This window comes from Botrytis porri (genome assembly GCF_014898465.1).
Source record: "Botrytis porri strain MUCL 3234 chromosome Unknown BPOR_001, whole genome shotgun sequence".
Classification (NCBI taxonomy): Eukaryota; Fungi; Ascomycota; class Leotiomycetes; order Helotiales; family Sclerotiniaceae; genus Botrytis; species Botrytis porri.
This window is the reverse complement of record NW_024066075.1, coordinates 2,687,927-2,702,262: the sequence shown is the minus strand read 5'-3', so window position 1 is coordinate 2,702,262 and position 14,336 is coordinate 2,687,927. Positions and strand designations below refer to the sequence as shown.

The following is a 14,336-nucleotide window of genomic DNA, read 5'->3' as shown; positions in this document are numbered from 1 at the left end:
GTTATATATAGTTTCCAATGCTCCTGGAATATGGGAATTAAAGCCTTTCATTAAGATCACTCTCACTTTCGTCTTTCACTCAAAAAGCTCCATAACATCCCGTCATCATGAAGGTCACATATGCATTGACAGCTTTGAGCTTGCTCGGCGTAGCAATTTCTCTCCCTACTCCAGTTGGTATGTACTTTACTTTAAATATTTTGATAGATAGTTCATGCTAACATCAATGACAGATACAAGAGAAGCACACAGCAGCGAATCCACAGTAGAGGCAAAACGGGATGCTGCACCAGCAGAAGAAGCTACCAACTATTTCTATGCTGTTCAGAAGAAGGATGCTGTGCCCGAAGAAGCCTCCAACATTTTCTACGCTGTTCAGAAAAAGGATGCTGCGCCAGAAGAAGCTACAAATTTCTTTTATGCCGTTCAGAAACGAGATGCCGTGCCAGAAGAAGCCTCCAACATTTTCTATGCTGTTCAGAAGAAAGATGCTGAACCAGAAGAAGCTGCAACCAACTGGTTTTATGCTGTACAAAAGCGGGATGCTGTGCCAGAAGAAGCTTCCAACATTTTTTACGCCGTTCAGAAGAAGGATGCCGTACCAGAAGAGGCTGCCACCAACTGGTTTTACGCTGTACAATAGAAAATTCTTGATTCCGAGAAAAGAAACCAGGGGTGTGTTTTCGCCATGGAAGGCGGGGTTTTGAGCATCGGCTTTGATGAAATTATGTCTAAATGAAGAATACAATGTAACTGAACAACCTTGCACGCTTATCCATTGCCATGTTATCCCGTAACCCTGTCACCACACCCATGATTTATCGCCTTGCAGAAAATCTTCAATGACGAGATATCGCTTTCGTATATCCCACGCATTTACCTATCGTAAAACTTGTATACACCCGAGGAGCCGTTAGCATCAACAATTCGCCCCACATTAAGTGCGCAAATACCACGAGTTGAGGTGTCATGCGGGGCTCGCTTCCGTCTTAACTAAAAGGAGAAGGAGGTATCAGCCTTGGCGATCCTTCAACCCACAATATGCATGCACGATCCTCAGCCACGAAAAGCTTGTGCGTGTAAATCAACGTATCTTGCTTTCTTCGGAACCTATTGGTACAGAATGTGAAGATGTCGATCGTTCGTGTTCTTATCAAGAGCGACATTCTGGAAGTCCTGGGAGATCAGATCATTTAGTGCTTACGATGGGGCGTTCGGGGACCTGGTCGCTAAAGATGGGCTTGTCATGCTAGAACTGGAAGGTCGATAGTGATATTTCTTGGAATCGTTGGAGGGGCGGAGGGGTGGGGGTTGGTGAGGGGCTTTCGGTGTTCGGTGCTCCAGATGGCTGTTTGTGAAACCATCGACTTTCCTGTTTAACAAGACAGAGCAGTGGTACTACTGACATTCAAAATTACCCTTCAAAGTTTGAGTTCAATCGAGGTAAACATGGGACATTCGGATGAGTCAAGTGTACCATTTCTCACTGATTTGGAAAATGAATACACGGCGACTGAGAAATCTCATAATTTGTCACTAGACAATCCTAGAACTACGAAAGGCTCGAAAAAACAGACTTGTTTCTGGATATCATGTATAGTTGTCGTTACGCTATTTACAAACACCGCAACATACCTCACCACACATCAACCCCTCAGAAATCTAGACCAAGTATGTGCTAAGCACACAAGTCAAACTTGGAGTAAGTTGCCAAAACTTTTTATCTGAAAACATAACAAATGGACTGACTCTCACAGGTCCTATACTCGATAACATTGACATTGAATACGAAACTGTTCGATTCAACGGTTCACTATTTACCAACACTATATACAGAGAAGATGCTAGTCCGGAAGTTGATGAAGCATGGCATAATCTTGGAACGAAATGTATGTTGTCCGTCTCTATCTCAAGCAAGATAAATTTTCATGCTCACACACATGAATAGATAAAGCAATAATCATCCCACCTGAGGATGCTCCCAAAGCCGGAATATCACTTGATCATTTCCGAGTAGATGAGAAAGATGGAGGTCCTGGTTATCCCGCTATAGTAGAGGTGATGCATCAATTGCATTGTCTGGTAAGACTTCCAATTCTAGATAGCACTTGCTTGCAAAGTTAGAGATCATAAATGAAGGCTAATGACACATAGAATCTTCTTCGACAAGGCCTCTATTACAACTCTGAGTATTACCACAATCTCGGAGAAGGACCTTTCAAGAATGAAGAATATATCTTGAAAGCACATATAAGTATGTATATTAGCACTATTTTGTGGACTCAGTTGCTAACAACCAAATTAGACCACTGTCTAGACACCGTCCGCCAAAGTCTCATGTGTTCAGCCGATACAGGAGCACACCCATTTTTGTGGGCAAAGTCTGGAGATCGTGTTCACTTATATCCGGACTTCAACCGTGATCACAAATGCAAGAATTTTGATGATATAAGGCAGTTTGCAGAGAAACATCAGGCACCATGGCGTGAAGATGGTAAGTTGGATGTGCAGCCAAAAGAGGGAGAAGTTGTTTTACCAGCAATTCCATGATTTGGGAACCCATATCCTGGATAATATTAGATCATTCAATTTGACATACATCAAATCATCCCATCGTTTCCATCGTGCTTTCCCTCGTAGCTAATATCTCATGAAAATCGTTGATTGTGCTTTTTCCCCTGCCCAAAATCCCGAAATCCTAACCCACTTGAGGTTTTCATGGCTCCCCCCATCCCGATATTCGAACCAGCTTAGAACATTTAACTCCTACTCCAGAGATGTTGGCCTCATTCTCCTCCGTCTCAAGAGGTTCCTTCTCTTTCACCCCTTGATCACTCCTCCCTAGCATAACCTCCATACCCTTACGCCTTATCCAAATCCTTGACTTCAAACCAAGCTCCCAAAATAGCCATCCCCATAAAAAACGGAAAGATGATCATCTGCGGAGCCCAATCCCCAAACTCTGGATCCATCGCCTTACTCCCCGGATATAAAATCGCAGACAGTCCCGCGATCCAATACAAACTCCCTGCAATCGCAGCCGTGATCATACTATCCCGAGTCATCTTTCGCACCCACACTGACTCTGTTGATTCTGGAGTCTGTTTCTTCTCGACCTTCGATTTGGACTTCGGTGTGGGGATCCGTGGAAAGCGCCAGGTGTAGTAGAGAGTAACGAGACCGAGTAGGGCGCCTAATGACATGGTTTGTCCATTGTGGAATTTGGCATGAGGAGGCCAGCGGGGATTGTAAATGTGAGTGTGGTTCCAATCTGCGATAAAGGGGGTAACGCCTTGGCCGAAAGCAGAGAGGCTGAGGAGGACACGACCGCGCATTGTGGGGTCTTGAGAACTGCTGGTCTGATGATGTTTAGTCGGTAAGTGAGAGTTTGTTTGATGAATTGAAGAAAGTGATGGATAGTTGATATTTGTATAAATCTTTACGATCAACTCAATGTGTCTGGATGACGTGGGGAAGGAGTGATGAAGTGATATTTAAGTTCCAATATACTTAAGGTTTGGTCTAGGAGATCGACAGCTCCCGGGCCCAGCAAACGCACTCCCGCATTGCGGGAGCTTGAGGTTTCAGCTCAGCTCGCTCTTCGGAGGAGAAAAAACAGACCGAATTCGAATACCTACCTCAACATAAATAATTAATTAAGAATGAATGAAATAACTTGATTCAAGATTTCGGGGGTTATTCAATTAAGTCAGCACCTAGATAGATATTCAAAGATATATCTTCGAATAGAAGTTGAACATTAATCATTGGATTATCAAAGTGTCTTGTAGAGCTCCTCTGAGTACCTAGGTTTGCTCAAAAATGGTCGTGTAACAGCGGTGAGACATGGCATAATTCTCCATCCTCAAGTTGCGGGGTGGGATTGTCCGTCAGATATGGATGTTGGGTGTTGTTCATCCTCACTAATAGGAACTAAGGTATCCATCTCAGAGAAGCACGTTCTGCAAGCTCCATGTCAACTGGTCTAAGTGTGCTTGTAGATTTCAATGTGATGGCAGCGAATTAGTCACGTGTCAATATGTAAATATCACGTTGGGATATTTCATCCCGAAATCTGAGAAGATAGCATTCAATAAACTTTTCTGCATAAAACTCCAGCTCACAACATGTCTCCCGCACCTCTGGAGCCGTTGCTCGCAGCCGGAGCACCTCAAATAAGAACAAGAAAAGGATGGTGTACCCGCGGATGTTGCTCTAAGGTTTTCCTAACAATGATCCTCGCAGTCGTTTTATCCATGTATCTAGCTCTTCCTTCGCTGTCTCCAACTCCACCAGGTCATGTTGCAGTTATCTCGCCGTTTGAGATTCATACGGTCACGGATTTCCTTGCCGCTGCCAAGTCTGGTATCATGCCTGGAAATCGAAAAACTGAATTACCTCTCATGCCCGAAGAGATGGTGAAATATTTGTCGACGAGCTATGTTGAATGGGCGCCAGAACCGTTTAAAACTCAACTTGGCTCGGATAGTGTATCTGCAACTCTCTCCACTGCGCCTTTGGCTAGAATCATGATGGCTGCATCTGGGATGAGTGATATTTTGCGTGCGGCACTAGATTCACTGAGTATTGAACGGAATATGGACATGATGAAGAAAAGAGTAGTCACCTCCGTTTCAATATAGTTCTCTAGCTGAACATCCTAAACAACCACATTAAACTAATTTTCTCTAGATTTGGCATGGTATGTCACCAATTCCTCCTGCCCGGTGGGAGTCCATGGGCCTCTCCAAATCAGAGAATATCGAAGTAGCCCTCTCTCAAATACAGCTCATCGTAGACGTATTCGAATATCTCCATACTCCTCGTGTACAAGGCCGATTACGAGATATCTATAACCATATATGGTTCGAATTTGACATTCTCCAAGATGTATTAAACGCGCTGGAAGTTTCAAATGGGAGATCTAAACCGGCTTATAATTTACCGGCTCTGTGGCAGGAGTACATCCATTCCTATCTCTTCGAAAATATGGCTTTCCAATCCCGCAGCTTTATATTCACAAACTTACTCCCTCTTTATAACGCAACTCGTTCGGCATTCTTTAGTCAACCGAGCTCTGTTTTTGGTGAAGCCGGAACTCCCCTCATTTCTCAGCATCACTTTCGTGTTCTAAACAGTATACTCGATCTCTACATCGAAACCGAGTTCTATGTTGTACCGCATACTGTCGGATTCGTATATCGACATGAACCAGGGAATGTGACTGGGTTACTCAGTGACGATGAAAGCTCGTGGGAAAGAAATAATGCAATATATGAGAGTATCCAAAATGCTAGAAGAGAGGACTTTCAGATAGACTATCAACGAAAAATCAAAGAGGCCGCTGAGATGAGAATCGCAAATGATGAACATTCTTCCTTTGGACAAAATCATGAAGCTCTGCAAACCATATGGAACATCTCAGATAGAGCAGACGCGCACCAAGCCGCACAACCACAGATCTTGAATCCTGCGAGAGTAGAAGAGGAAGAGTGGGTAAGAAAATTCAATAGCGTTGAAAACTTTGGATATGTCATCTACAAAATGAGTAAGGGATAAAACGAAGAAGAATGGAAAACCTTTCTCGCTCGATTAGAATCGGGATTAGACAGTGGATGGGAAGGCATGATAGGCGTCGAACATGTGAAGCAAAAAGCGACTGTACATTGGATCGAGGGTCTCGATGAAAGTATTTTCGAAGACGATTTTGCAGATGCTAGAGAGTATGATGGCTTTCCCTTACACTTGACGAAAACTAACCAACACCCTTTCAGACACTTCAAAAACATGATCGCGTCGCAAAATATCCCAGCTGATTTATCCACAACCACTTTCCTCGTTATCGATTCTGCATCTTTCGCATCATTTGGTTCTACGCCAGGAAGTCGCAATCGAGGTTTTCTCAATGTTGTCTCGGCGGACTTTGATCCGGCTTCGAATTCGTCAGACGGATATAATGGTGCGTTCAAAATCGTAGATCAATTGGTGTGGACGGAATTGTATCCGTTGGTTGAGCACTTGAAATGTGTGAGCTTAGATGCTTTTTGGGCATTGGCAAGAAATAGTCCTTCGGAAGTGTATGTTGGGGCAACGACGGAGATTCAGAGAAGGGTCTGGGATGATTTGGATAATTAAATTCATGGATAATATGAGTAGCTATGTTTTGAAAGCATGAGAGTTCAGATGAAATGAAGGATAACCATTGATGAATATTTCGAAAGAATTTTATGTGGGCCTTCTCCAAGTCCAACATACCCTCAAAAGAGCTCAAAAACAAACAAAAACAATACTCAACGGTATTCGCCATCTATGTACTACTTACTACTCCCAGCTCAACATCCCCACCTACACACATTTAAGAAGTAGACACGTAAACCGCCAGAACCGGAGGATCGCAGCATAAGCCACCGTCATACCCATGTCCATCTAATTAGACGCCGGCGCCTTGCCATCAAAGAAAACCCAATCACAAATCCAACAATACACAAAGAAATAGTCAACAGCCTCGTATGCAACCTCTCTGAGACGACAATATAAAACAACTGAAAGAAAACGAGTGACGCACGCAAACAGAAATCGTGCCATGATATTACATCGCAATAATAATAGTATCTTGATACCTTTGGGAGACGCCGGGTGATATACATACTATATACGAATTCCGCAAACATTTCACTTCATCTACCCAGTCATGACATTCACAACACGCATATACAAGTAACAAAACAATCACTCAATCTAAACTCAATCAGTCATATAAATGAATATGATAATAATCTTATTTCTATCAAAAGTATTTCTGTCTCATCATGTATCTTACGTATCTTTCCTCTTTAGAATCTCTTCCAATACTATTTGCCTTGCAATCAATCCATCGACTTGCCTCTCCTATTCCCCTTCCCTTCACTATTCGCCATCCAACCATTCTCTGATTTCAATACCCATTTCCTCCCAATCAATCAATACCCATTCAATTCAGATAGAACTTTAAGTAGAAACCCCAGTTCAATTCAATTCGACTCCCATCCAGCCAAATCAAATGAAAATAATCTCAAGATCCATCCATACCAACCATCCAAATCAGCTACTGTAAAACGCGAGATCTGTTTCCATCTGCTGTCTCCTAGAAAAAAAAAATCATGATAACAATATCCCCGGTCAGTCCCGTCCCGGCGCAACGGTCGACCACCCGTCGAGATCTAAGAAATCCCATCCATCCATCATATTCCACTTCGACCACGCAATCCGACCGAAGCCAACCTCTCCATCTTGGAAACCCCCACACATTAACTACGACTCATCAATTCGTCAAGAAAGGAAAAAGTTGTCGAGGAAAAAAGAGAACAGCAAGTCTGAAAACTTTCGTAAGACTTATTTGAAAAAGTGCTAACAAGCGCCAACGATAAAAAAATGCAACTATGCTAATGCCAGGAAATTAAAAGGTTATGAGATGGGGTTGTCATTCTCTATCCACTTCTTACACGTGAGAATCAATGACTGTTGTAACCATAATCATCAGAAGACCAATCCATCGTCATGTTCATGTTTTGATGCAATTGTTGATGTTGAGGTTGAGATTGTTGATGACTTTGGTAGTGGTTTTGTGGTAAGTGGTTGCCCGTGCCAGCAGCGGAATTTGCAGCAGTTTGAGCATAGAATGCAATCAAATCCTCGGGATGAATTCCAGGGAATCCAAGGGGTGCTTGAGGAATGATTTCACCAAAGAGGGGAGCAGGGTTGCTATTTTGTCTTTGTTGAGGTGCAGAAAAGAGTTGAAAATCTTGAACACCATTGGTAGTCATGCGAGTATTGTTTGGAACAAAGTCCTCAAATCCCTCATCAAAGTCTTGCATAGATTTGGGTGTGTAAAGCATAGTGTTACCTTCACCGATAGGTGAGATTTGTGCCATGGATTGTGGATGTTGTTGGGGTTGGTGTTGTTGATGTTGAGTTTGATATGTGACACCCGATGTCTCGAATGCCATAGCATTTTGACCCATGAGATCTTGGTAGATCTGATGATTGGATGGAATCTGAATTTGAGCCGGGGCGCTGTACAGATCCGTTTGCTCATAAGCTGCCCATTCATCGTTTGGTGGGTAAGCTTGCAGAGTCTCTTGGAATTGATCCTGAGCACCAAGAACAGATGTGGAATTGAAAGGAGAATTTGCATCAAATGGCGATTGTCCATCAGGAGAGAAGGAGTTATCCGTGATAGGAGAATATTCCATGTTCAATGATTGTGGGGGTTGGAACAAGTTCATTTCAGCAGGGTATGCTGGGCCAAAGAAGTCCATGCTGTGGTTGGTGGTGTATAATGAGGTGTTCTCATAGAGCATCTCATCATCAGCAATGATGGGAGATTCAAGGTTAGAATCGCTGCCTGGAGTATGAATGATAGTATTTTGAGGAGTTGGAAGACCATTAGGAATGACAGCGGGTGCAGCAGGTCTGTTCTTTCCGTTGTTCTTCGATCTGACGTACTCCCAGCCGTGGGCTTTCTCCATGTGTTGCTTGCAATTCGATTCACGTTTTGATCGGTATGGACAAGGCTTAAAGTGACACTCGAATAGTGGAGGCGCAGCTGAATGTTTGTCATTTTGATGACGATCCATCTCTTTCTCGGTTGGCCAACCATATTCGTGGTATTTGCATGAAGTGACGGGACATTTCCAAGGGCGGGAATGGGTTTTCTCATGTTTGGTCAAGTCACATGGACGCTTGAATGACTTGTCACATCCCTTCTCGCGACAAAATTTAGGGGCGAGCTCAGCAGCAGACGCATCCTTCTTACGACGTGCCATCGATCTCATCACTGACTCTTCATCTTCAGCTTCTTCACTCAAGGAACGCTTGAATCTCATAGACTTGTTGTCATCGTCATCCATGTCAACTGGTTGGCCAGTGGCGATGGAAATGGCCTTGCCAGTTTTCTTATTGATGCGGACAAGTTCAGCAGGTCGACCATTTCTGGTCAGACCACCGTGAAGCTTGACCTCATCTGATCTAAATGGCCGACGGATTAGCAAATTTTCAAACTTCACATGTGAGTATGAAGAAATCAGTGAGACATACGGGTGAGCATCCATCTCGCTAATGGTTTCTCCTTTCTCTTCCTTCTCCTTAGCTTCTCGGACCTGTTCAGCGTATTGCTTAATCTGTTCGACGAGATCGACGAAGTATCCGTTAGTATATGGGCGGTCGTTTGGTCGCGTTTGGTCGCGTTCATTGACAAGTTCGACAGTAGCTTGGATGCAGTGGATCGATTCCAGACAAAAGTCGAGGTACAAGGAGGCGCTCTTTGTGTACTTCTTCAATTGCGAGAACCAGTGAGTAAACTCCCAAGCAACATCATTATGGATTTCACTTACAGGTGCGGTAAAAATTAAAGTCTTCTCCAAGTCGCGGAGAGATACGATTTCCTTCTGATGAATTCGTCTTGGACAGTCTTGGAGGAGGGGATGCAAGTCTTTGAAAGACTCCTTTGCTAGAAGTGGCTTCAAGATATGCTCTTGAATGCGAGCGGTAGTGCGAGCACTAAGTCTAGGAAGGCTTTTGATAGTTGTAGATGGAGCAGCGGCCGATCTAGTTATAGTGGATGGCTTGGTAGATTTGGAGACATTGTCATCGGTGAATACTTTCTTGCCTGATGATGATGACCCGATGGATGATCCAAGACCACTGTCTGCATATCTAGGTGTGGTGCGACGGGGACGTGTTGATCGTCGAACGGAAGATTGTTCTGATGGCATAACTCCGTCCATCAATTCGGTATTGTATGATTTGGTGGAGGGGTTCTCAACGTTGACGACACCACGAGGAACGGGATCAGACTCGTCGCGGAAGCGACGACGTGAAGTCGAAGATGATTGATTGCCGGCAGCAGTGAGCTCGAAAGATTCTATGACATCGGCAGCACGACGCTTGTGTGATTCGACGGCGAAATCTTCAAGATTGGACAATGAACGTTCGAGAGCTGAGAGATTGAAAGCACCATCGACTTCGTTTGTGGGAGAAGAAGGTGAGTGGAAAGTGGCACCTTTGCGAAGGGAAGCCATAGTTGTATTAACTGTTGGCCGGCTTGAGGTATTCGCAAGAAGAGTCACAGCAGTAGATGTGGTCTTTGTAGTTCTTCGGGGATGTGTGAACGACATCCTGAGTGGTCAGGTCTTGTGAACTTGCGAATTGTTCGAAGACTAGGGTGAGATTGATTAGCCCTGGGGAACTTTTATTCCATGCAAGAAATGTGAGTCACAAATGAGAATGAATCGATCCGTGTCGGGGCGTGAGTGTGGTGTGAACGAAGATAAAATGTATGCAATAGGTGCGAGTAGCTTCGGTGTGGGAAAGAAGATAGATGTATGGCTGAGATTAATCAATCCATATGAATTGACTTTCGGACCAATAATATAATTGCTCAATCAAGCTCTGGAAGTGAGAGAGTGGATGGAGTAGATAGCAGATCAGAGTACGGGGAAAGAATGAATCAAAGCGTACAAATAAGTAGAGAGATGTAATGTAGTTTGGCGGCACCAATAACACTTTCGAGGCTGAGAGCCTTTCTCGAAGTTGGTTCAATACAATCTAGCCAATCAAACTCAGAAAAGACGACAATGAGGTTCGTGTCGACTGCTCCGACTTCTCTTTAGTATTGCGATGTTTGTTTTCCCTTGATCGGACGTAGCTCTGATTCATGAAAGATCTTTTGATGGCAGTGCTAAGATAGAGGGAAGAGAGAAGCGCGAAAGGTCGGGATAGAAGAGGGTCAAGATTAAGGTTTAAGGTGTGGAGGTGAGGTTGTTGCCTAGAAGGTTTGAATGAATTTGACGAATGAGGTACAAGATTGATCAATTTGATATGGGATGGATAGATAAATGGAAACAAGCACCACCACAATGACACTGGACGTGTGTATTGTTTGGGTTAATTCGAGGTTGAACGCGTTGGGTAGATTTGTGGCCGGTGAGGTATTAAATAACGGGGGGCACTGGTTTGTCAGATGTTGACTAAACTTGGCGTAGAGGTAGGTTGGTGGTATTGAGAGCGATAGAAGAAGAGATGGGTTAGAGAAAGAGAGGAAAGAATTAATTAAGTGAGGATGAAAGATGATGATACGAAATTTAGATTTTGAGGTTGATTAGCCCATAGATCCGCCTCGTCCGTCGATGGATTAAAGCGGCCATTGATTTCTAGGCAACAGTGAGAATGGGCTTGTCACTTGTTAAGTTTAGTTGTAGCTCAGTGAAGAATTGACAAGGATGAGCTTAAATGAAGTTAGCTTGGTAATCCAACTTCAACAAGGGGTAACTCTGTATGGAGTGAGTGTAATCGATTTGGAGGCGTGGCAATTGTAATAATAATTGATATCATTTATTTTTCATCCTTCACTTCACAAGTAGACCTTTCTCCTTTACTACTACTATTCTATTTTTATATACTTTAGGTACTACGTACTCGCTAGGTATTGCATAGAATTAGAGTAGATATGTCACCATCACTGCTTGATACTTCCTCCATCGATCAATGGTTCAGCAACACCATACAATGTCACACCAATAAACCAAATCACGGTCTCCCAAAAGGTCTCCAAAACTCAACACCATACCATACCATACCATACCACAACATAACATCCAACAACCAAACATCCATCTTATTATCCATCCCAGCAATTTTCCTCTTCGGCATTCCTCGTACGATCCCGAAACCGAGATGAATCCCAAACTTTGCAACTTATAACACTTGGAAACTCATCACATCCCATTTTTCTTCCGTGCAATCTCGAACATCTCCACGACGGCGTCTATTAACTAATCTCAGAAAGCTTAATTACCGGTTGATTTCTAAATAGCAATGGGAAACGGCTTCTTGGAGATGCCGTTCCTCCTATCGCGCTCGTATATCATACATTTTGTTGAGCTCCTCATTTGATTACTATCCCACGGTGATTGATAATATCTCAATTGACACCATCCCCATATACCCAAACCAAACCCCTCATGAAACATCCCTAACCCCAACCCCAACCCAACTCTGAAGACCCTTCCCGAACATTTTAGTCGCGGTCCAGATCCAGATTCACCATAATCCCAAATTCGAAATCTAACCCCTCGAATCTCGCGCGTATCTCATCCATTCGACGAACATATGGGCGCCGTCCATGACTTCCCCGCAATGCAGACCCTGAAGTGAACATGGACTATGCTCTGGTCCTCCTGTCGGGTGGTGATTTCGGCGGCCAATAAATAGCCCTGCTGCCTTTGTGTGAGGGTATCTACATACATTTACACAATGCACGGTATAGGTATACTTCGTACATAGCATAGATACCCAGGTAGTTAAGCCAACAACTTTGCATTATTCAACCACGCAGCTAAAAAAAAAAAAAAAACATATGTGTAACATGTATAACGCGAGATGAAATCAATCCATGTACCACACCCAACAATCAGTAATTTAGCTAGAGTTGGATCATTCTATATGAAGACTCATCCTCATCGAGCATATGCCCAGCAATTCATACCCAGGTCATCATTCAATCTGTAACCAAAAGTGGCAGAACCCCAAGATACGTTATCCCAGCTGGGTGGATTTAGAAAACAAAACACAGTAAGAATCACAAGAAACGTGGGAACGGAACGCCATTATGATCACTCACAAGGGGGCCCCGCTAGATTGTCTCTTGCTGCTTGCAAACCTACCCTTGTTGAAGTCTCGCGCTTAAACTGTTTGGTGGGAAGACGATGGATGCTATTTCCATCTTTCCATCACTCAAGCCTTGGTTATTTAAGCGTATTAAAAGATCCTTTCATTGGGAATCGATGATGCTGTCTGTCTGTCGATTTGCCATTTTCCCATTGTATTCTTGATGCGATGTCCTAGATATTCCCGCAAAAAATCATCAAATCAACAGCCATACCTGTCCACTTTTCTCATTTCTCTATTCAAAACATTTCGTGCTCAACGTAACTTTCTCAACTTGGTAACACGGTAACAGAGGACTCCACCCAAACCAAATTAATTATCGTATGAAATTGATGTCAATTCATTGAAACGATTGTCGATCATTGCAAGCGAGAGCGAAGATAAGAATAGGAAATTTAATTAACCTTTGAACCTTGAAGTCTGTCCGCACACTGTACGATGTACCGCATTGCAATCTCAAGAATCAAAAGATGACTGAACCCCGAGCCCCATTCCTACGGAAGAAACGGGAAATCCACCTGATCGAAGCTAAAAGAGCGTCGAATGTTCGAAAATAAGGTGCATGGCTCAAAGCTTGTCCTTTCCCTTTCCGTCACCAGGAACTGGGGGTGTGCACACGATGCACACGAATGATGGACATTTCCCCTTTCATTTTGGTGAGCGGTACCATACAGGGACGGAGTATGGTTTGGGTACAGCAAACGGAGTAAGACGGGAGAATTATCACTCCGAGTCCACTTTCGACTCACCGAGTAGTCCCAGAGCCTCATCAATTTTGCACGGTAGAAAATGGAAAGTCTGGAAAAACCGCACATCTAAGCCACGTTCGCTGCTTCAAAGAATCAAATATACGTAGCGAGAACCAATAAAAGAAATACAGTACTGTAATGTCGTTGAACTTCGGTGGCAGTTTCGACGACTGGTAAATCCCATGTACTTCCGTGCTTATCTAATCTTTTTTGTTTTTCTACTTCCGTCATGTAATTTAATAATAATAAGGTTAACTTATCATAATCATCATATTTGGCCATTCCCCGCATAATCAATTTTCAATGCTGCTTTGAATTGGATACTGCTTCCAGCATCTTTTGGCCGAGTACCTGAATTTCATACGGTATCTTTGTCGTCAGCGAACCTTGGCGACTTACGAGTCTGAATACGTGTGCCAATATATCTATCCATCGTCACATTGTCTAGGTATCAACAATGGTACGCCGTAGAGATCTCAACATCGATTAACAACTTCCTATGTAGATATGAGAAGCTTCATGTCTGCGTCAACACACGTCGACTGTAGATCCTAGGTATCTCATGAATTGAGTTCCCAAGTGTGCTAAGTAGTACGCTCTCTTCCTCAATTCCCCAAGCGATCGAGACGGCGGCGGTCGATGAATCCCATTTGACCACGTCTCCGCAACTTTAAAGTTTAAAGCTTGATCTTCATCAAATCGGGAGGGCCCCTTTGCAAGGATGAGTCAATGCTGGTCCACAAAATACGATGGCTTTGGAAAATATAATTGGGACGAAGATTTGGTCATACACTTTCCATGCCGCAGGGCTGCAGAAATTACATCTTCGTCATGAGAATGGGCTGCACGGCATAGTTGTGCCATCAAGATTTTCCCCTCTGC

At 43.5% G+C, this 14,336-nt stretch overlaps 5 protein-coding genes across 5 annotated transcripts; 3 read left to right on the top strand and 2 right to left on the bottom strand.

Moving 5' to 3' along the window:
- Nucleotides 1-107: 107 nt before the first annotated feature.
- On the top strand, nucleotides 108-643 carry EAF01_000735 (uncharacterized protein; the record flags this gene model as incomplete). The annotated part of the gene is made up of 2 exons (XM_038908985.1): nucleotides 108-177; nucleotides 234-643. The coding sequence occupies 2 exons, from the start codon at nucleotides 108-110 to the stop codon at nucleotides 641-643; spliced, it is 480 nt and encodes a 159-aa protein (XP_038775891.1).
- An 806-nt stretch (nucleotides 644-1,449) lies between these two features.
- On the top strand, nucleotides 1,450-2,550 carry EAF01_000734 (uncharacterized protein; the record flags this gene model as incomplete). The annotated part of the gene is made up of 5 exons (XM_038908984.1): nucleotides 1,450-1,702; nucleotides 1,758-1,889; nucleotides 1,949-2,082; nucleotides 2,155-2,254; nucleotides 2,306-2,550. 5 exons carry the CDS (start codon nucleotides 1,450-1,452, stop codon nucleotides 2,548-2,550), a joined length of 864 nt encoding a protein of 287 aa, XP_038775890.1.
- Nucleotides 2,551-2,861: 311 nt separating this feature from the next.
- Nucleotides 2,862-3,335, bottom strand: EAF01_000733 (uncharacterized protein; the record flags this gene model as incomplete). Its single annotated transcript, XM_038908983.1, has 1 exon — nucleotides 2,862-3,335. The coding sequence occupies one exon, from the start codon at nucleotides 3,333-3,335 to the stop codon at nucleotides 2,862-2,864; it is 474 nt and encodes a 157-aa protein (XP_038775889.1).
- Nucleotides 3,336-4,127: 792 nt separating this feature from the next.
- Nucleotides 4,128-6,399, top strand: EAF01_000732 (uncharacterized protein; the record flags this gene model as incomplete). Its single annotated transcript, XM_038908982.1, has 4 exons — nucleotides 4,128-4,619; nucleotides 4,693-5,548; nucleotides 5,570-5,723; nucleotides 5,775-6,399. 4 exons carry the CDS (start codon nucleotides 4,128-4,130, stop codon nucleotides 6,133-6,135), a joined length of 1,863 nt encoding a protein of 620 aa, XP_038775888.1. The 3' UTR covers nucleotides 6,136-6,399.
- Nucleotides 6,400-7,490: 1,091 nt separating this feature from the next.
- On the bottom strand, nucleotides 7,491-10,154 carry EAF01_000731 (uncharacterized protein; the record flags this gene model as incomplete). Its single annotated transcript, XM_038908981.1, has 3 exons — nucleotides 7,491-9,006; nucleotides 9,076-9,311; nucleotides 9,372-10,154. 3 exons carry the CDS (start codon nucleotides 10,152-10,154, stop codon nucleotides 7,491-7,493), a joined length of 2,535 nt encoding a protein of 844 aa, XP_038775887.1.
- Nucleotides 10,155-14,336: the final 4,182 nt, after the last annotated feature.